The 21,277-nt window shown below is 43.3% G+C and overlaps 1 protein-coding gene across 1 annotated transcript in view; it reads right to left on the bottom strand.

Moving 5' to 3' along the window:
- LOC122802337 (ras GTPase-activating protein 2-like) overlaps positions 1-21,277 on the bottom strand; it is a 1,675,609-nt gene that overhangs the window by 290,382 nt on the left and 1,363,950 nt on the right. The window contains exon 11 of the mRNA XM_044071975.1: positions 8,337-8,485. Coding sequence (XP_043927910.1) covers positions 8,337-8,485 — 149 coding nt within the window. The remainder of the gene's footprint in view (positions 1-8,336; positions 8,486-21,277) is intronic.

The raw sequence follows: 21,277 nt of genomic DNA, 5'->3' as shown, positions 1-21,277 counted from the left end.
GTACCAGTGACCATAGCCCTTGGAAGTAACAACTGAGTCATATACACACACACTATACAATGAGCAGTGACTTGAATAGAAGAAATTAAATTATTTATTGCATACTTTTCCTCACAAGAAGAGATTGCAGACAAAACATTCCTCATAGTCAGGACAAACCTTAACATAGGAGCCTGACAATTTAAAATTCTGAAAATCAAAGTTGCAGGAGTATACACCTTTTCCCCATACTTATCAATAACCTTTCTATCATTATCAGAAAGAGAAGGGTTAGAATTAACTGTTTAGCAGCAGAAGGATTAACTAAAGCTATATCTCCTGGATCAGGTTTGAAAAGGCTATATAAAAACGTAAAAAACTAAGGAACTTTATACATCCTGGCTTTCTTTTGATAAGCAGCTGGCTGACTGTCACAAAAACTGCTGGTAATAATTGCACACATCCTCCAAAGCAGACAAAACTAGATGGATAGGAGCAGGTTCTGGAAATTCCATCTGTAACAGCTCATAGTAGTTTCTGAGGGACTGAGAAACTTCAGTGTTTTCCACTGAAAACACCAGCACATCCTAGAAATAGTCCCAGAGAAAGAGGAAACCCCACATGGAAAATCAGAAACTGAGCTCTCCTCAGAGTCTGTATCTGACTCTTCACCCTCCTGTCCAGATTCAAAATTTTGTATCTCTTCAGGAAAAAGATTTCCTCTTTCTTTTACCAGAAACTAACTACATTACAAGAAGGATCAATAGCCGGAATTAAACCCTTAGTCAGACCCAGTATTACTCCTATACAAGGACATTTGAGGAGCAGAAGATACATGCTTAGTTTTTTGCTTCTTTCTGACAGAAAGAATGGAACCAGCAGTGTTATTAATGGAAGCAGCAGCTTCCTTAGGGAAGGGCACAATATTCTGACAAAACAGGGAAGCCCTCCCTGTTCCCTCTCCAAGAGCCAGCAAGAGTGTCTTTCTCTTGCCCACTGAGGGGACCCCAACAGTCACACATGACTTAGCTAATCCCAGATCCATGGTGGCTGTAGGTGCTACACCAGAGAGATTTGGGGTAAAGATGAGTGGCATGAGGCACAACAAATGGCCATAGCAGAGTCAACCACCTGATGCTTAGGCAAATTGCTACCCTGTATGGTGATGAAGGTCTTTTGCTTAACTTTTTATTTTTGTGGTTGGAAGGAGGACACAACATTGGACCTGCAGTTTGTTCCATGGTCAAGCCAAAAATGGTGCCTCTTTCCCAAGGAAAAGTAACAGCAAATGCCTATAAAAATAAAAAGCCCTCCCCAAAACAAACATAGTAAAAAAAAAAATATGCACTCACTATAAGGTTCCATCTGAGTAGTTCTACTTCATTTGTCTTCAACCTGTGGGATACCGTATCTTTATCGGATCCAAGCCGGCAACTTTTCTAGCATCTGCTCCAAGCTCCTCCCCTTACCCATAATACACCTCCACTACCTTCCAACCCCCAGATCAAGTTTGCTGAACCTTATACTGACAACCAGACCTGAAAAATACTTGTGACCTGCAACCTCAGCCCGTCGGCTGTTCATATGCCAAGGTCCGGGGGGAGGAGGGAGGGATGGTTGAAGACAAATGAAGTAGAACTACTCAGATGGAATGTTTTGGTGAGTACATAACATCTTTATCTGAAGTAGTTTACTTCATTTGGTCTTCAACCTGTGGGACAGAGTCCGCAGCTACTTAACTCCTGGGAGGCCCTCATGGAAGGATATTCCAGAGCACTGCGGAACCAAAGGATGCTCTCCTTCTGGAAGTCAGATCCAATTTGTAATGAGAAATAAATGTATGAGATGAGGACCAAGTAGCTGCAGAACAAATATCATCCAAAGATACTCTAGACCAAAAAGACGCAGACGTAGCCATCGATCTAGTGGAATGACCTCTCACCTGACCTGGAGGAGAAATGTAAATATAATCCTAACTGTCTATGAACATCCAGCAAGTGGAGTTTGTATTCCATCTTGTTAGTATAATTAGGAAAGAACACAGGCATACTGATGGTCTAATTGATACTGACTGGTCAAGCCACCTTAGGAAGAAAGGATGGATTGGTCCCAAGGGAAACCCTATCTTTATGAAAAACTTTGATGGACAAGGCATGCAGTTCTGAAACCCTTTTGGCAGAGGTAATAGCCACCAGAAAAGCTGTTTTCCAAGATTAATATTTCAGATCTACTGTTGCAGCAGGCTTGAGAGGCAGAGACACCAAAGCTTGAAGAACCATAGTAAGGTCACAAGGGGGAACTGGATCCCTGACCGGGCGGTATAACAAAAAGGTGCCTTTAATAAAGGCTTTACACAGTCTGGAGGAGGCTAAAGAGGCAGAATTCTCCCCCACATGAAATGAGAAATGGCAGCCAACTGAACCTTGACCATAGAAGAACTAGCTCCATGTTGAAATATATCAGCTAGAAAATCAAGAATGGCGGGAAAAGGAGCTGTGAGGGGGTCTAAACTCCTTTGAGAGGCCCAAAAGGAAAAACATTTCCACTTGCTGTGATAAACCTTCCTGGTGGAAGACTTATGAGCAGCTACCAAAATAGATCTAACTGAGGAAGATAGTCCAGGAGTCCTAGCAATCATGGAAACTGGAGCAGCCAAGCTGTGAGCTTCAAACTGTCCAGCTATGGATGAGGCACCCCCGAAGGGTGTGAAATCAGATCCTGAATGGAATCCAGGATCCAAGGTGGAGGCAGAAGGTGAGACCAAAGGAAGGGAGACCATACCTGATGAGGCCAAAATGGGGCAATGAGGATCACTTTGCTCCCCAGTCAACAAGCTTTCTGTAGAAACCTCAGAATAAGAGGTACTGGCAGATAAGCATACAGAAGACTGGGAAGCCAAGCATGAACTAGCGCATCTCTGGGGGACTCCCCCGGCAGGGGGTTCAGAGTGAAAAACTCACTGCATTTCGTGTTGAAAGGAGATGCAAAGAGATTGCAGCAAGGTTGACCCCACTCGCGGAAGATCTGTTCCGCTACTGAAAGATTCAGAGACCACTAGTAAGGCATCAGAATAGTCTGACTTAACCTGTCCACTATGATGTTGGACAGTCTCGGAATGGGCGATGGTGATGAGAAAGCGACCGGTGAAGAGCGCCCATTCCCACACTATCATGGCCTTACAACAAAAGGGGTAAGATCTGGTCCCTCTCTGTTTGTTGATATACCAGACCACTGACATGTTGTCTGACTGAATTGCAATTGTTCCCAGAGGGAGAAAGGCATGAAGGGCCTGCAACACTAGAAGGACCGCCCTCATCTCTAGGACATTTATGTGCAAGCTGGTCTCTAAAGGGGACCACAGGCCTTGGACTGTCCTGCCCGAAAAATGCCCCCCTACCCAAGCTGGCAGGCATCTGTGGTCACTGTGGCTTGGGCCACAGCTAGAACAAAGGGTCGTCCCTCACAAATGTCCGGAGAACACATCCACCATATGAGGGACGACTTACAGACTCGACTGAGTTGAATTGGATATGCCAATGGCAGTTCCAACAGGGGCCATTGTACAGCTAGAGTCCACTGTAGAATTCTCATGTGTAACCAGGCACACGGGAGAAGAGTTATGGTTGCCACCATTGAGCCTAAGGCCCTCAACACCGATTTCGCCATTGGGAGATGAGAGTGGTAGATTACGGCGACATGCATCCTCAGGTTTTGTACTCTCTCCGAGGTCAGAAAGATTTTGCACTGCAAAGTTTCTGTCCTGGCACCAATGTAGTCTTTCATCTGTACAGGATCTAGGAGTGATTTTGATGCATTGATTGTGATCCCCAAATGCAGGACAAGAATCAGGAAATAATCCCTGGTTTGGGAGAGTACATGCCTGGTGGGAGCAGTGAGGAGTCAATCCAGGTACGGATAGATCTGAATCCCCTGAAGGCTCAGGTGAGCCGCTACCACCACCACCATCACTTTGGTGAACACCCTGGGGGCTGTTGTGAGATCAAAGGATAGTGCACAAAATTGGTAATGATGGACTCCTAGCTGGAAGCGGAGGATCCTCCTGGAGCTTCTGTGCATCTTTATGTGATAGTAAGCATCCTGGAGTTCTAACGAGCACATCCAGTCACACTCTTGCAGGTATGGCATGATGGACTGTAGTGTGACCATCTCTTTGGCAACTGACAGGTTCAGGGTAGAAAGGTCCAGAATGGGCCTTAAGTCCCCTGTTTTCTTTGGCACCAAAAAGAACCTGGAGTAGAAACCTGATCCAGACTGATCTGGGGGGGCAGTTTCGATGGCTCGTTTTTTTAGCAGCTTGGAAATTTCCTGTGCTGCTGCTTCCCTTTGCATGGGTGGCACATTCGGAAGGTATTTGGGAGATCTGGGGGGACCCACAACGGGGATATACAGTATCCTCTGGATATGATCTGAAGCACCCAGTGGTCTGATGTTATGGACTCCTATATTGCTAGATGCAAGGACAATCGTCCCCCGACTGACTCCAGAGTAGAGCAGTCGGGCCACCCCTCAGGGTTGCTGCCTGGGTCTGTCCGAGAAAGGTTCCTGAGCCGCAAAATTCCTCGGACCCCCCCCCCCCGCCTCTGGGCCGGCGTCCATTCTGCCCCCCTCTGCATCTGGGTGAAGAAGAGCCCTGAGTGTTCCGGGAATACTGTGACTTCCGGAACCACATCTTCTTTTGCCCTCTCTGGTTCTGGGAAAAGGACCTTTGAGGGTTCGAGAAGTGGATCCCGACAGCAGACAGTGTCTTCCCGTCCTACTCACTCTGGACTAATGCCTCTGACGGTCATACCAAAGAGAGTAGAGCCATCATAAGGGACACTGGCAAAGGACGTCTTGAAAGGTTCGGAAAATTGACAATCTAAGCCAGGCATTACACCTCATGGACACGCCAGACTCAGCTGCCCTAGCCAATCCTTCAGTAGCATGTGAAAGGAGTCGCATGGATGTGTTGGAGACTGATTTCAAAGTGGCCATCCTCGTGGAGAACGAGACCCTGTCCTCCAGCGACATGGACTTAGGGGGAGACTCCTCCAGCTCCTTTACCAGGTCGCATTGGAGTCTGGTGACATGGGCCAGGTAGTTCAGCGCCCTAATTGAAAAGGTAGCTGAAATGTAAACCTGCTTCCCTAGGCGGTCCATCATCCGTGACTCTAGGTCTGGAGGATGAACCGAGGAACTCTCCTGGGCAAGTTCCTTCTTTGTGGCTTCTGCTACCAACATAGCGTCTATGGGGAGCCCTTGTTCCATGCTGGCCTGTCTGTGGGGGGACTCAAAATTTTGTCGGGTCTTTTTGGAATTAGTTCTATGGTGTCTATCTCCTTCCATGCCCATGAGGTGACCAGGTCCACCAAAGGATCTGCAGGAGGGGACACCCAGGGAGTAGATGGGCCCGTGCCAAAAGCCTCCAGGAACATGGACTCGTCAGAAGTAAATTTGGGGGCAGACCAATCTCCCTGTTGACGTAGGACATCCTTGGGAGGTGACCTAGGGGAACCTTCTCCATCATCCAAGTCCGTATCCTTGGTGAGGGACTCTGAGTCCAAGTGCCTCCTCTTGCATGTATGCCTCCTCTTGCATGTATGCTTGTGAAGCACCTCTCCGTTGGGGCTCTCCGGGGGGAACTCACAAGACACTTGTTCCTCAGGGGGAACTGTCTGGGGCTCCTCGAGCACGGGCCATCCCTCTGGTAAAATGATGGAGACCATAGAAAAAGCCAAGGGGGTCTAGGTGGAGTCTGAGGGGGCAGTCAGGGGTCTCGATCCAGCAGAAAGAACACTTTCTACCACTTTGAATGCTGAAGGAGAGCGAACCTCCTGAGAAACCAATAAGAAGGCCAGTCTCCCTGGGTCCGACGAGAGAATTGGAGGCGGGCCCTAAGTGGACGGAGCTCTGAGGAAGGGAACTTGGCCCGACAAAGGCGGAGCCGAAGAAAAAAGTTCCACTCCCTCAGATCCGACACCTAAGCTCCGGCTCGATCTGAACTGCTCGAATCCAACACGCACCAGGCAGCTGTTGGCATCGAGGAAGCAGGTATCGTCAGCACTAATCCCCTGACTAAAGCCATCCTCAGATCAGAATACTCCGAACTCGATGGACAGATTGGAGAAGGAGATAACAGCTGGAAAAAAGGAAGCGAGCTCCCACCTCCTGAGGGAGAGTGGGCTGGCAAGACCCCCCATCTGGATCTGAGTACGATGAACCTCATCATTTTATCCATATCGACATCAGACAAAGACCGGGTGGACCTCGACGAGGCCATGGACTCCAACCTTGCGGGTGAAGGCACCGAGGCCATAGAAGCTAAGCGTGTCTCCTCCAGCTCCAGGAAGAACCTCGGAGATCGGAGCCGAGGGGAGTCATGGATCCGTACAGTTTTTACTGGCGAAGGGAGGTCCTGAGACCTCTTACACTTTTCCCTCAACTTCGACTCTTTCTTCTTCTCTCTGCCCCTTTTCCGCTACGCTTCCACAGGCTTTTGCACAGGAGGTTGAGTCCCAGCCTGGGAGGGAGGAGAAGCCAGGGGAAGAGAAGGAGGAGAGGTGGCCACAGCAGCCGCTGTGACTGAAGCTGAAGACAAGACAACAGTATCAGAAGGGGGAAGAAGGCCTTTTAGGGCCAACTTGGCCTTCCTGTCTTTAATGGCGCGGGGGTTGAACCCCGTGCATATAGTGCAGTCTGTGTTCAAATGGGCCACGCCCAAGCACATAACACACAGAGTGTGACCATCTGCAGGGGATAAACTTATGGCCACACTAAGTGCATCTCTTGAATACAGGCTTATCAGCCACAGAAGTCACAGTCTCAGAAGAAAGAATAACTACAAAAAAGAATGTTATCTTTCTTAGTATAAAACACCCACTCACTACACTTACACATAGAACACACTGCGAGGAGGGAGGGGAAGCAAAACCACACACAACTACCTAAACTAATCTAACAACTGTAAACACTAACAACTCGACGTACCAAGCGAGGAGAGGAGAAAGGGGAACCTATACTATCACTATCTAAAGTTTAGAGAGAAAAAAAGATACATTTTTAAACTTTTAACTCACTTATGACCTGGAGCTCTAGAGATCACGATGCTTTAGCTATTCGCGGCAAACGAGATCTGGGGGTTGGAAGGTAGTGGAGGTGTATTATGGGTAAGGGGAGGAGCTTGGAGGTCGGAGCAGATGCTAGTAAAGTTGCCGGCTTGGATCCGATATGGATCCGGTATCTCACAGGTTGAAGACCAAATGAAGTAAACTCCTTCAGATAGCACTTTAAACGACTACGTCAGCCCATTTGCCTTCAAAAAAAAAATTTTTATAGTTACATTAACCAAATTTTAAACTGAAAGGAAAAAGAGTGCTTCTGTTTAAAAGTACAGTACAGTCTTAAGACAGTCAGTTAAAACACAAACTTCTAGCTTTAAAATAAATCTCCTGAAGAAGAAAGTATAAATAATAAGCAAAATTATTAAATGGAAACTTTTTCTCTTAGAGGAAATCATCTGCCCAGCAAAGTAGTAGCACAAGCTAACCGCTGATCCTGAAAAGCCTCAGAGGAGCATTCTCTTTGGCAACAGTAAAGCTCTGAATGGCCTGGTACCCACACTTGTCTTTTAGTCAGCTCTGCTTGAGCTGTTTGACAGTTTGGGTGTGTGGAATGTGCCCTGAAGCTTTGGAAGTTGGCTGTTATATACTTGGCAGGATACAACCCATATAGCTTTGGCTACAACAGCAGTGTTCAATGTGACTAACCTCTACAGTGCTAGTTTAACACCCTGACAGTTATGCAGAAAACCTCTCAGGATCCAGGGTTTTTCATTATTACTGTTCTAACATGTTTCAGAACTCACTACTTCATAAGACAGCAGAATGGGCTTTCAGTATTATTATTCTTTACATACTCTGCTTACAACATCTAAAGTACTCTGGAAGAAGGAAATCTTCTTTAACAAAGTCAAACACTTTGTCACACTGCCATATGCAAAAGAAAATTAATTCCTGAAGTAATTCCATTTTTTTATTTAAATTTACCTTTCCTTCCCGTCATGAAAGCATTACTTCTTCACTTACCATGCACAACTCCATTGCTGTGATACTGGCCACTCACTGTTTCCCAGCTGTCAACTTCTAATCTCTGCAGGAAGTATCTACATTTCACCTAGAGTGATTGCTGTTATGGTCTTCAAGGTTAGGAGTGGATTATCAATCCAAAATTATAACAATGAATCTGTTGGGTCTTCAATGTTAGGAGGGGACCAAATTTGTAATAAATAAGAAATGAACCTGTAAGCATACAAAACCTGAGCAGATCTTGCTTCTGAAAAGTAGAAAGAAGTTACTTACTGTGTATCTCTTAACTCAAGCTCTGCTACTGCCGTTACAAATGGAACGAGTTTATTGTGGTGCAGCAACAGACGGACAAATGGTAACATGGCATCATTATTTTCTCGACATGCTTCACCCAGGATATGTCCTGCTGAGGCAGAAATAGGCTACAAGGAAAGATGAGACAAAGTTCAACAAGGTTACAAAAGTCCAATTTTAAACAAATTTAACACTATGTGCATACAATGAAAAGTACTCTGCTGCTGAAAAATGTAAATTTTACTTTATTAAGAGAATAAAACCTGGTTCTGTAATGCATTTAAGTACAAAAAGGGTCCATATGTACGGAGTTATTCAGTGGGTAGCTGTTGATCCTCCAAACAATACCACAACCTCCTTACTTACCTCCAAACATCCTTGAGCCAGAAATCTCGGCCATTATGTGTGCCTCAATTTTTTCCTCAGCACATTCTGCATGACTAGATGCTCTTGAGTTTTCAATTTTCCTCTCCACTGGGTGTTATAATATCTCTAAACCCAGTAATTCAATCCAGAACACATCATGTTTTTTTTAAAAACATTTTGATGTGCAAATAGAGTTTTGCACTCAGGCTAGCATTTTTTATAGGCTCACTAGTGTCACCTCCTAAAATCCAATAAGTCATTCCTGAAATTATGTTTTTATTTTTACATGCTCACTACCCAACCCTCCAGCCAAATGACACCACTTTGGGTCAAGAATGCTGACCCAATGTAACTGTTAATACTTCTCCCCACTCCTGACAATTCCCAAGTAGTGTGGAGACCCCTTGACCTCCCATCTCTAATGCAACTAACTCTAAGGTCAACAGACCCTTGGGTAAGTTGTACGCTTTTACCAGCAAATCTTTACTCGACCAGTTAATTCAGATTGCACAGCTTTGATTAAATGATCAGTGACTGGGGTACATATACTTTTGACTGGATGTATACATATATTTTTGTGACTGCTGTCTTTAACTCTGATGCATGTTGCCATCAAGTGTTTTGAGTTGTTTGACGGTTATGTAATTTTTTTTCACATTGCTCAGGCTGATCCTAAACTAAGGGCACTATATCAAAGTTGATTACTTCCAATTACTGAGTGTCCACTTGTCTGCTATGTTTGTTTCAAATATGAACCAAAAGAAGCTTGTGAGGTTAAACCCCCTGCTCTACTTTAAAGTCCAGAAGGCACAGGCACATCAGATGTATACCAGGTCAGTACCTGGGCATGCAGTCAGTCACCAGTACACTAACATTCTGCAGACGTTCATGGTACAGAGCAGGGCATGTTGTCACTTTCATCTCAGTACATGATGGGATCAATGGACTACCAAGAAACGGATACATCAGATGTATCATCACATGAAATGCTATGTAAACTAAAATGAACATTCTGCTTTCTGTATAGGTGCTGTTGGTATGCACAGTTTAACATATTCTACTTTAATTTTATTGGACTAGATGAGTGCAAAATAAACCTGCCCCCTTACTGCTGCTAGCATGTTTTTGTGGCACAATGACACATTTTATATAAAGAAAAATAGCACAGTTCGCTGGTACTACCACGGTTTTGCAGCATTTTAGTGACTTATGTACAAATAACATATTCCAAGAGAAACTGTTGGCTTTTTGTCATGACTGAAAACATGGATATTTAACAGATGTCATAACAGCTTGCTATGTAAAACATACTAGCAGCTAACATGTGTATGGTGCTTAACACAAACAAGAGGAGACAGGCTCTTCTCACACGTAGAGTTTGACAAGATGTGTCCATCATCACATAAGCAATAAGTACACACACACTAAAGCCTGTTTAATAAAGTCTGTAAGATAAAATGGGAAACCTTTTAGAAACAAACAAATATAACTTACTTGAGGTTTAACAACACTAGAGTTAGTTTTGCGATGGACTATAGGTGGCAAAAGTACAATTCCTTGCGTAGGAACGTGGAGGGCTTTACCCCCACTCACATTAAAAAAAAAATTCTGTTGGGATGCTCATTCAGTTTTGTGGGCATGGCCAAATGAGCTCTGGCAAGTTGGCAACTGATGACCTAAACCACAGAAATTTGCAAATCGTAATGATTACCCTTTGGTTTCTGTGGACTCTGGGGGGATAATGCACTGTAAAATGCTGCTGTGTAAATAAAATTACCCTAACAGCGGATGTTCAGTTAAATTACTGCTGCAGTAGCCTAAGCTATACAGGTTATATCCTGACTAGGATATAAGGAGGAGGAGTGGTTTCAGCTCAGAATCTGTAGTTTTAATGGCCATTTTGGGCTATGTCTTTCTCTTTCATCTTTCTGTTTAAGTGCCGTTTAACTAGGGTTAAACTATTCCCGGTACCAAAAAGTCTGCTCTTCAAATTTTCCCTTAGAACTAGCCAGTTTTCTAGTTTTAGCACTCTAAAACTGCTTCCTTGTGCTCAGCATTTGTTCAAAACTCGTTGCAAGCACTAAATAAACGACAAATTACTGTAGCACTCGACTTTCCTCACTTGTTAGGAGAAAAACAGTTTTTAGTACTTTAATAAGCAACCATCAGCTCCTGGTAAATTCCCCTGTCCATCTGATGAAGCTGAGCATCTTGGGGCAACACAGCAATTTCCTCATGTGCACCAACAACCCTCTCCTCTTACCACCCAACACTACAAACTGTGAGAGATGCACTTATATAGCCAAACTGGAAGCCAAGCTCTCTCCAGCCAAGATTGGACTAGACAGTCAAGAGGAGAAGGTAAACACCTGCACCACACACCACATTCAACACATAGTCCATCAAAACCTACATCACCTAAACCCACATATAGTAACACAAAACACACACCTACATTCACGGAGGCTCTCAATAAAAATCTGCCCAAACAACAGAGACCTCCAAAGCTGAAATACAAGCAACCACCACCCCCTCAACACTACCCAAAAGAAACATAGCCCACAAAATCAGTGTGCCATTCAGCCTCAGCCCATAAGGCAAAACAACGTACCTAATACACTAGTCACAGGAGACTCTATAGTCAGGCACACTGATGTTCCACTCACCAGGCTAAACAAGGAGAAAGTTACTGTCAGCTGCCTGTTGGGTGCCAGGATCTGCCACAATGCACGCACTCAGGTCACTCCACAATTACAAATATGACTCTGTCATTGTTCATGTTGGTATGAATGACCTGAGACGTACCTCCCTGGACTACATGAAAAGAGACATGGAGGAGCTCTCGGGTCATGCAGCCCAGGCAGGTATGAGCCTAGCCCGAGTAGCATCCTGCCATCGCCCTGAATGATACCACAGTTCAAGGACAAAATGATTGACTTCAACAACTGGCTAAGCTTCTGGTGTCATTTTAAGGGGATCCAGCATCTGTCTGCCTGGGAAGACATGATCGACAGACCATGATGCTTTGCCAGAGATGGCCTACACCTTTCGCCACTAGGATTCTGGATCCTGGCTAAGGCTCTTGCCAGCCCTATAGTGCCTTTTTTAGGCAAGGTTCAAACAACAAACTCACCACCGTAGCAGGTACAAGCAAGCAAAATCTGAGGGTAATGCTGCTCAATGCTAGAAGTCTAAACCTCAAAATGCACTCACTTGAGGCACTCCTTAAAATGGAGAACACTGACATCTGTGCAGTAACAGAGACCTGGTTCAAGGCTCCAGAGAGCACCCCTGCATTGCCAGGCTATAATTCATACCACAGCTTTCGGCCACCTAACCTGGACCAAAACACTACAGGAGGAAGCGTGTCCATATTCATTAAGGATATCCACACCTCTAGGCTAGTTGCTCAACATAATGCATCCAAAATTATTCAAGTGCAACTACACTGGGCAAGACTGCAATCCAGGTTGTAGCTTGTTACAGATCCCCCACCATGCTAGGGATGCCCACTCCACATTTCTTGATATACTGGATAATATTAAGGTACAGCCCAATACCCTAATAATGGGCGATTTCAACTACTCCATCAACTGGGAAAACTACTCATGTACTAGCTCATTTCCTCAACGCTTTCTTGAATTCATAAATTCCAATGCCCTGGATCAGCTTGTCCATACCTCAACCAGGGGCAGCAATATCCTGGACCTGGTCATTACCTAAATGGGTAACCGATGTTCCATGCCAGAGGTCAACTACTCGCTGGTCAGATCTGACCACAAGCTAATCACCCTAGGCATCATTATTCTGCCCCCCATTAAGAAAACCACCATAAAAAACTTCTGTCTTAAGAAGCATGAAGTTGGCCATTGAGAAGTGACAAACTTCACTACACCATGCAGACGGAAAACAGAGGTACACCTGCTGAATCCTATACAAATGCACTGTATAAACACATACACGAGTGCATGGATTGTGCCATCCCCAACAGAACCAAGACGCTATCCTCCAAAAAAAGGAAGCCAATCTGGTGGTCACCTGCTATAAACAAACTCTACAACAGAAGGAAGAAGCTGTTGCAAAAAAGGGTAAAATCCCCTGATTGCAGGAACTCCCAGGTCAGCCTCAGTAAGAAGCTGAGATCCCTCATAAAATCCTCCAAAGCTAGTTACGAAAATAAAATCGCTACTGATTCTAAAGACAACCACAAAGCATTCTACAGCTACGTCAAGAATCTCAATGGCAACACTCAGACCTGCTCTGAGCTACAGCACAATGAACTAGATATACAGAACCGACTGATATTGCCAACATCCTGGCAGATAGGTTCAGTGCAAAAGTTGACCCCCTACCCCCACCCCCCAAAGGGCCCATCTCTATACTGGAAGAATGCAAAGCCCCTGTAATCACAGATGCACAAGTTAAGACCGCACTCTCCAAAGCCAAGAACTCAGCATCCATGGGACCAGACATCTCTGGCTGCATTCTGCACGAACTGGCACCCCACCCAAGTACCATGTTCAATCATAGCCTCACTTCAGGCTTTGTGCCTACTGAATGACGCACAGCAATGGTTATCCTACTCCACAAAGGAGGCGCCACCACGGACCCTGGGAACTACCGCCCCATTAGCCTGACGAGCCTGGTCTGCAAGGCCATGGACTGTATCATCTTGGAGCTTATAAACAAAGTCATAGGTAACCTCCAAACTCTGGAACCCACTCAGTTTGGGTTTGTAAAAGGTAGATCATGTCTCTTAAACCTGACTGACTTATTTGAAGCAGTCACCAGAGCCGTGGACGAGGGTAAGGTGGTGCACACAGCCTATCTTGACCTTGCCAAGACTTTCAACACCATCCCCCACTCTGGAATTATAGATAAACTCACCAGACTGGGCATAAATCCCTATGTTACAAGATGGGTGGCTAACTGGCTCACTGACAGAACCCACACAGTGAAAGTAGCAGACTCCAAATCTGACTTCAGACCACTGACAAGTGGAGTACCACAGGGTTCAGTACTGTCTCCTCTCCCGTTTGGCATCTATTTCTCAGAAGTCCAGGCTAATACAGCAGTTCTTTGGCTAACAAAGTTCGCAGACAACTGCAAACAAGGAGCCATAACAGAATTGTCTAATGATGTGGACATTCTACAAAGGGGCTTCACTGAGACTGATGCTTGGTGTCAAAGTCATGGCCTCAAGCTCAATGCCAAGAAGTGCACTGTCATCCCCTTTGGGAAAAACACTGTACCCATGAACTACCACATAGGCGGTAGCCTACTAAACACCAAAAGTGTGATAAGAGACCTTGGGACACGGGTGGACAGTGGTCTCTCCTTTGATAATCACATCACCACAGTAGTCAGGAAATTCTTTTACATGGCACACCTCATCTCAAAGGGGTTCTCCTCCAGAAAAAGGAGGTCATTGTTCCTCTCTACTCCTACTAAACACCAAAAGTGTGATAAGAGACCTTGGGACACGGGTGGACAGTGGTCTCTCCTTTGATAATCACATCGCCACACTAGTCAGGAAATTCTTTTACATGGCACACCTCATCTCAAAGGGGTTCTCCTCCAGAAAAAAGAGGTCATTGTTCCACTCTACTCATCATAGAGTACAACGCCCCATTTGGCATGTAACTCGCAAGACATCTGCAACAACTAGAAAGGCCACAGAAATACCTCACTAAGAGGATTAGTGGCCTCAAACAGATGCCATACGCAGACCATCTCAAAAAAACTCCAGCTCTACTCCGGCGCTTATTGCCTACTCAGAGATGACCTCTGCCTAACATACAAAGCCATGTCAAACCCAGATCTGTTGGGCATGCTACACTTAATGAAACCCCAATCTGTCCGAGCCACAAGCTCCAGGGACCTAAACCTTGTCACCACAATAAACAAAACATGCTGGAGGGATAGATTCCTGTCCCAGAGACTTCCCATACTCTGGAACAGACTACCCATTCATGTCAAGCAGAGCTCCTCATTAGTCCTCTTTAAGAAGAATCTTGACAATTGGATGGGAAATCGGAAATTCACCACAGGGATCACTTCTGTGGCTCTGCTCGACAGGGGCGCAGGAAAGTAATTTTCTTGGGTGGCGAAAGCCAGGGAACTTTTTGGGCTAGGCTTATATAGGCCCAGGGGCCGATAGACTAGTACCTACCTATGAACAAGTCAACCAGTCTTCCTAAGCCTTGGGCTCCTTCCACCTGCACCCAGGCTGCTGGTTGCATACGCTCCAAGAACAGTAAAACAGCAGCCTAGGCACCAAGATCTTCAGAACCTTCTTGCTAACTAAAAAAGGAGGCTATGGTCCTGGAAAGAAAAATACAGTGCACTTTTCACACTCTTAAACAATGAATTATTCAGCTGGAGCTGAGCTGACTAAAAAGAGTGATTTGGGTACCAAGCCATTAAAAGCTTTTGTGCCAACAGAAGGAAGGTATAAAGCCCCATAAAGGACAGAGCTGGGGGAAAATGCACACACACACACACACACACACACACACACACACACACACACACACACACACACACACACACACACACACACACTATACATCTTCTATCTCTGGCAACAAAAACATACAAAAATGAAGGGGGTGGAGGGAGCAGCTACTGTAGCAGTCATCATTTGAACATCTAATGTTTTGGCAAGTTTACATGCATAACATGTTCATCATTTGATCACTGTCACAGCAGCTATATAGGCAGACTACCATAGCGTACATTGAGTGGAAGGAGGGAGAGGAATAAAAAGAATCTAGGAGCCCCTGGAGAAAGGTCTTTGCAAAGCTAAGACCTGGAGAATGTATCTAGTTTACAACTCTTTGTAAAACTAAGAACAGAAGACCTAGTTGGAACTTCTAGAATATTTTAAGAATCCAAACCTTTCCAAAAAGCCACAGATGAAGCTAAGGCCCTGGTAGAAACAGCCTTGACCCTGCCTCGAATTGCCTTGTTGTGGTGGGTACAAAAAAGGGGTATAGTGTGAGACAACCACATGGAAATTGTCTGTATTGAAAAAAGGTTTCCCTCATTTTCTGACCCTCACAAGAAATGAGTCAAATCTGAAACTAAATGCCCTGCACGTAGGTACTGCACGGCTGGAAAGTACCACATATGAAACAACAGTAGCCAGCAGTTGAAGTGTAAGGAGACATAAAAACAATAAATCTAAGGTATAGAACCATTAAACTTTATTAGTCACAAACCGGTTTCAGCATATCCATGCCTTCTTCAGTGTGAATAAATGGACATACTTAGTAATTTGTGATATACATATTTAAAGACAACCTCGACCAATAGGAACATAGTATGTTCCAATAACTTCATAAATATTCATGAACCCATTGAAAATGTAAGATCTAACTATATTAATGATATAATAATATATGTAAAGGATCCCAAACAGGTTACAACCACTAGATAATAACCTAATGATACATATTAGAAATCTTAATATACCAATCAAACAATAATCAGCAAAAGGTTGAAAAAATAAAAAAAATATATATCAGTATATGTATACTTGATTATATGCCCTAATAAGCATATACAAAATGACATGATACTATTATAAATACTTAGGGTAGAAATTGATGAAAACAGAAATAATAAAAAATAATAAATAATAAATAATATTAATGAACCTTGAGAAAAAGTATGTAAACCCCAGGTTCCAAACACAACAAAATATGTTGCATATATTCCACATCATATGATCACTTAAAAATGGTCATTCAAGCCCGGAGAAAATAGTGCACCCAGTGTAATAATCCCGTATCTTTCTTTATGATTTAATATGCTATGCCACCCTTGGGTATTGCTTCTGTCACTTAATATTCTATCGATTATCATAAAAGAGAACTATGTTTTAACACATGTCGATACAATGTATTGGTTTCCTTTTTGGTCTTAATATCACTGCGATGTTCATTAATACGGGTTCTAAGTGGTCTGGAAGTCTGGCCCACATAAAAGGCTGAACACCTACAACTGGCCAAATAGATAACCCAATTGCTGCTACAGTTCCCAAATACCTTACATTCAAAAACTTTGCTAGTATTCTGACTGGAAAATTGTTTTGATTTATAGACCTGTTTACAGGAACTACAGTGGCCACATGGAAAAGTACCAACCAATTCATCACCAGATATAGTTAGTTGTTTGTGGATGGCCCCACCACTCTCAGTATGTTTAAAGTGAGAAAACAGGGACCCCAACGTCTTGCCTCTCCGATATGTAAACTTGCACTCGGAATCCAAAATGGTTCTCAGATAATCATTAGCCAAAAGAATATTCCAATGTCTGTTGATGATCGTCCTAATGGCAGTATAATTTCTGCCAAAGGTGGTAATGAATCTTATAGTGGAACCCGACGATGCCTGATCTCGTTTTTTATATTTAAGTAGAAAATCCCTGTCCATGTTATTGGCAGCTTCCCAAGCCCTAGAAATATCCTGATGTTTGTATCCCCTATGGACAAACCTCTGATATAACTCCGAACTTGCTCTTTGACAATCAGGTTGTGAGGAACTTATACATTTCATGCGCATCAACTGTGACCTAGGGATGTTCCTCATGGTGTGGCGTGGATGCATACTTGAGGCATGTAATAAGGTGTTATATTGGGGATATTTACGGTATACGCTAGTACTTAATGTATGATCTTTATTTCTGGTAACGGTAACATCCAAAAAATTGATGGAATCCAAATTATATGTGACTGTAAATTCAATCCCCCAAATATTATCATTTAAATATTCAACAAACTCCTGTAAATATCCAGCATCAGCACGCCAAACTATCCAACAGTCATCCAAGTATCTGCGCCATATATCAATCTCAACCTGAGAGATATTATGAGATGAATCATAAATCATACATTCTTCTAGGAAAGCCATGAATAAATCAGCATAAATAGGAGCAAAAGAAGCCCTCATGGCCGTCCCACGAAGCTGCCAATAACATTGCCCTTGAAAATAGAAAATATTTTTAGTCAGGACATGTTCTGCAAGGCAAATGAGCAAGGTGTTGAAGCCAAGGGAATACAAATTCGCCTTCTCCAACCAGTGTTGTAGGGCTTGTAGACCCGCCCAATGCGGGATACTAGTATAAAGAGATTTGACATCTAGCGAACACAAGCCACCCAGGTTCAAGTTGTGTGTCCTGAATGATATGAAGAAATTGCGTGGTATCTTGTAGCCTGGCCCTAACAAAACCCAACAAGGGTTTAAGATGTTGAGTGAGAAATGCAGACAGGGGTTCTGTAAGTGAGCCAATGCCAGAGACAATTGGCCTACCAGGTGGATTGGTACAACATTTGTGAATTTTAGGTAATAGATACAAAATCTGCTTTCTGGGGTCTTTAACAGTTAAATGTGAGACACAACTCTCAGTAAGAATACCCTCTTCCAAGGCCAAATCCAAGAAAGTATCGATCTCATTCTTGAAATGTGGAGTGGGGTCTGTGTCCATATACATATAACATCCAGTATCAGATAGTTGAGAAAGACCCTCATTAAGATAATAAGTCATATTCTGTACTACAACTGCTCCCCCTTTGTCTGCAGGTAAAATGGTGATGTCATGATTACTACGTAATTGTTGAAGGGCCATAGTTTCCTGTGATGTGAGGTTATGTCCCAGCATAGTGTATTCATGATGTTGAAAATGTAAATCACGAAGAACTGATTGCATGAAAATTGAAACATGTTTCTGCATAGGAGGCAGAAAATCTGATTTATGAATTCTAAATTCATTCGATCTTTGAGAATCCCTGTCGACAAAAAATAATTTGAGATTCAAATTGCGACAAAAGCTTTGAACATCCTGTACAATGTGATATTCATTGGAAAAGAAACCAGGTACAAAACTGAGTCCTTTATTTAGAAGTTGTATTTGCACATCAGACAATGTTTGGTTGGACAAATTTAAAACATTGTGACACCCATTAGATGCTATGCTAGAAAATTCTGAATGAGTCCCTCCAGTGTATCTGACCTGTTTTCTGTTTCGGTGTTTGCATCCCCCTCGACGCTTAGACCCAAACCTAAAGGGATCAGATTATTAGATTTTTTGCGATTAGGGGAACCCCTACTAGTTGTACATTCAATGTCTGTTAGTGAGGAATCCTCTCCCGAAGTACTAGCGTTAAATCCCTCCTCCTCTTTCAAGATGGAACGTGGTCTCTTTCTAGTACGGGTAGAGGTTGAACCCTGACTAATGTCCTCAAACCTCACCATTTTCTGGGACTCAAATGGGCGTCCCCTCTGGTAGTCAAGAAAATCTCGACTAAATTTTTTAATCTTGCGTTCCTTAGTTGTGTTCTCATGGATATTTAGATCCTGAGATAATTTTTTAAGACACTGTTGATCCTGAGATAATTTTTTAAGACATTGTTGATCCTGAGATAATTTTTTAAGACATTGTTTGATTGGTATATTAAGATTTCTAATATGTATCATTAGGTTATTATCTAGTGGTTGTAACCTGTTTGGGATCCTTTACATATATTATTATATCATTAATATAGTTAGATCTTACATTATCAATGGGTTCATGAATATTTATGAAGTTATTGGAACATACTATGTTCCTATTGGTCGAGGTTGTCTTTAAATATGTATGTCACGAATTACTAAGTAGGTCCATTTATTCACACTGAAGAAGGCATGGATATGCCGAAACCGGTTTGTGACTAAAAGTTTAATGGTTCTATACCTTAGATTTATTGTTTTTATGTCTCCTTACACTTCAACTGCTGGCTACTGTTGTTTCATAACTCACAAGAAATGAACAATTGCCAAGTGTTTCTAAAAGATTTTAGTCAATCAAGATAGTATTCCAAGTTGTCTGTGTATATCCAAGGTAAATCGCAGGCTTTTTCCATTGTTTGGGTCTGGAACGAAATCAAGGAGACTGACAGATTGTCTTAAAGTAAACTTAGATGCAACTTTAGGCATAAATGAAGGATTAGTTCTCAAAAAAACTTATCTTTATGGATAACGAGATAAGGCTGACCCCACCATAAGAGCTTGAAACTCCAATATTGTTCTTGCAGAGGTGAGAGCAGTCAATGAAGTACAGTTGTGTAAAATCTTATCATAACAGTAGACGTCCTTTCCTTCACTGTTGCAGTATTCTTTACTCCTGGGATTCTCTGCCTAGGGCAGCCCGACATCCGTCCAGTATACAAAAGCCTTAGGTTGCTTTAAGGTACACCGTACATCACATGTATGCTTCTTGCATAGTGCAGAGCATAAAGGTGACATTCAGACATACCATCCTCAGAACAGACAGCCCCAGTAGGAATGCCAATTCAAGGAAAACCAAGGGTTAACCAGTACATCCAGAAGAGAAATGAACCAGTGGGAACAGGAGGGAGGGAATACTGCAACAGTGAAGGAAAGGACATCTGCTGTTATGGTAACATTTTACACAACTGTATTTCATTGATTGCTCTGATCTCTGCAAGTTTCAAGATCTTATGGTGGGGGTCAACCTTATCTCATAGTATGTCCTTTCATATCACTGTTGCAGTATTCTTTACATCTGGGAGACTGCCAAAGCTCAAGAAGAAACTTGGGAGGAGGAAGGACCAGTAGTTGTCTAGCAAAGCCAGCTCTAGCTCTGGAGATCCCATCCAACTTGTAGCGCTTAGTAAAAGTATGCATAGAGGTCCAGGCAGCTGCTTCAAGAATAGAATTAATATTCAAACCCTTGAAAAAAAGCACCAGAAAAAGACACAGCTCTAGTAGAATGAGCCTTTACAGAAGAAGGAAGGCTCTTACCATGAAAAGAATAACACAAAGAAACAGCTTTAGAAATCCAAGAAGAAATAGTTTACATGGATACAGCTAATCCTAGGGACCTAGGATAAAAGAAACACATTGATCAAATTTTCAATTAGGCAAGTCTTATACAAATAAAATCTGAGTTGTCTATGCACATCTACAATATGCAGCACCCTCTCACTGGCAAACTGCTGAAGGAACAGGCTCAAAAGGAGCCTTAGTCAATTTCGCCAAAACAAAATTAAGATCCCAGGGATGAGGAACAGGCTTCTCGGGAGGCCTAATATGAAGGATGCCTTAAAGGAATTGTTTATCTTCAAATCTAGAAGGTAAAGGAGGAGATAAAGGCAGACAAGCACAGACAGCTGATAAGTAGGCCTTAACAGAAGAAAACGCCATCCCAGCATTGAGCAATTTACAAAAATAAGTGACAGCCAAAAGAACATCCACGGAAAGTGGATCCAGGTTACGAGAGAGACACCGAACAGAAAACCTCTTCCATTTGGATAAGTAGGATTTCCTAGTATTGGGTTCCCTGGCCTCCTGCAGGACCATAAGCAAGTCCTCAGAATAAAAGGTGTCAATGTGGAATTAAAATCCTAACACCCACAGTGTCAGTTGAAGAGTGGACAGATGGGGATGGATGACAGATCCCTTGTCTTGTGTGAGTAGGTCCACCCTGTGAGGTAACTTGTGATGATTGTCTTTGGCTAAATGCAGAAGAAGAGGAGGAGGGAACCAATGCTG

The sequence above is a fragment of the Protopterus annectens genome, chromosome 5.part0 (genome assembly GCF_019279795.1).
Source record: "Protopterus annectens isolate FY-2018-M chromosome 5.part0, PAN1.0, whole genome shotgun sequence".
Taxonomy (NCBI): Eukaryota; Metazoa; Chordata; order Ceratodontiformes; family Protopteridae; genus Protopterus; species Protopterus annectens.
Note: the sequence above shows the minus strand (reverse complement) of the source record. Positions and strands in the feature narration are given on the sequence as shown.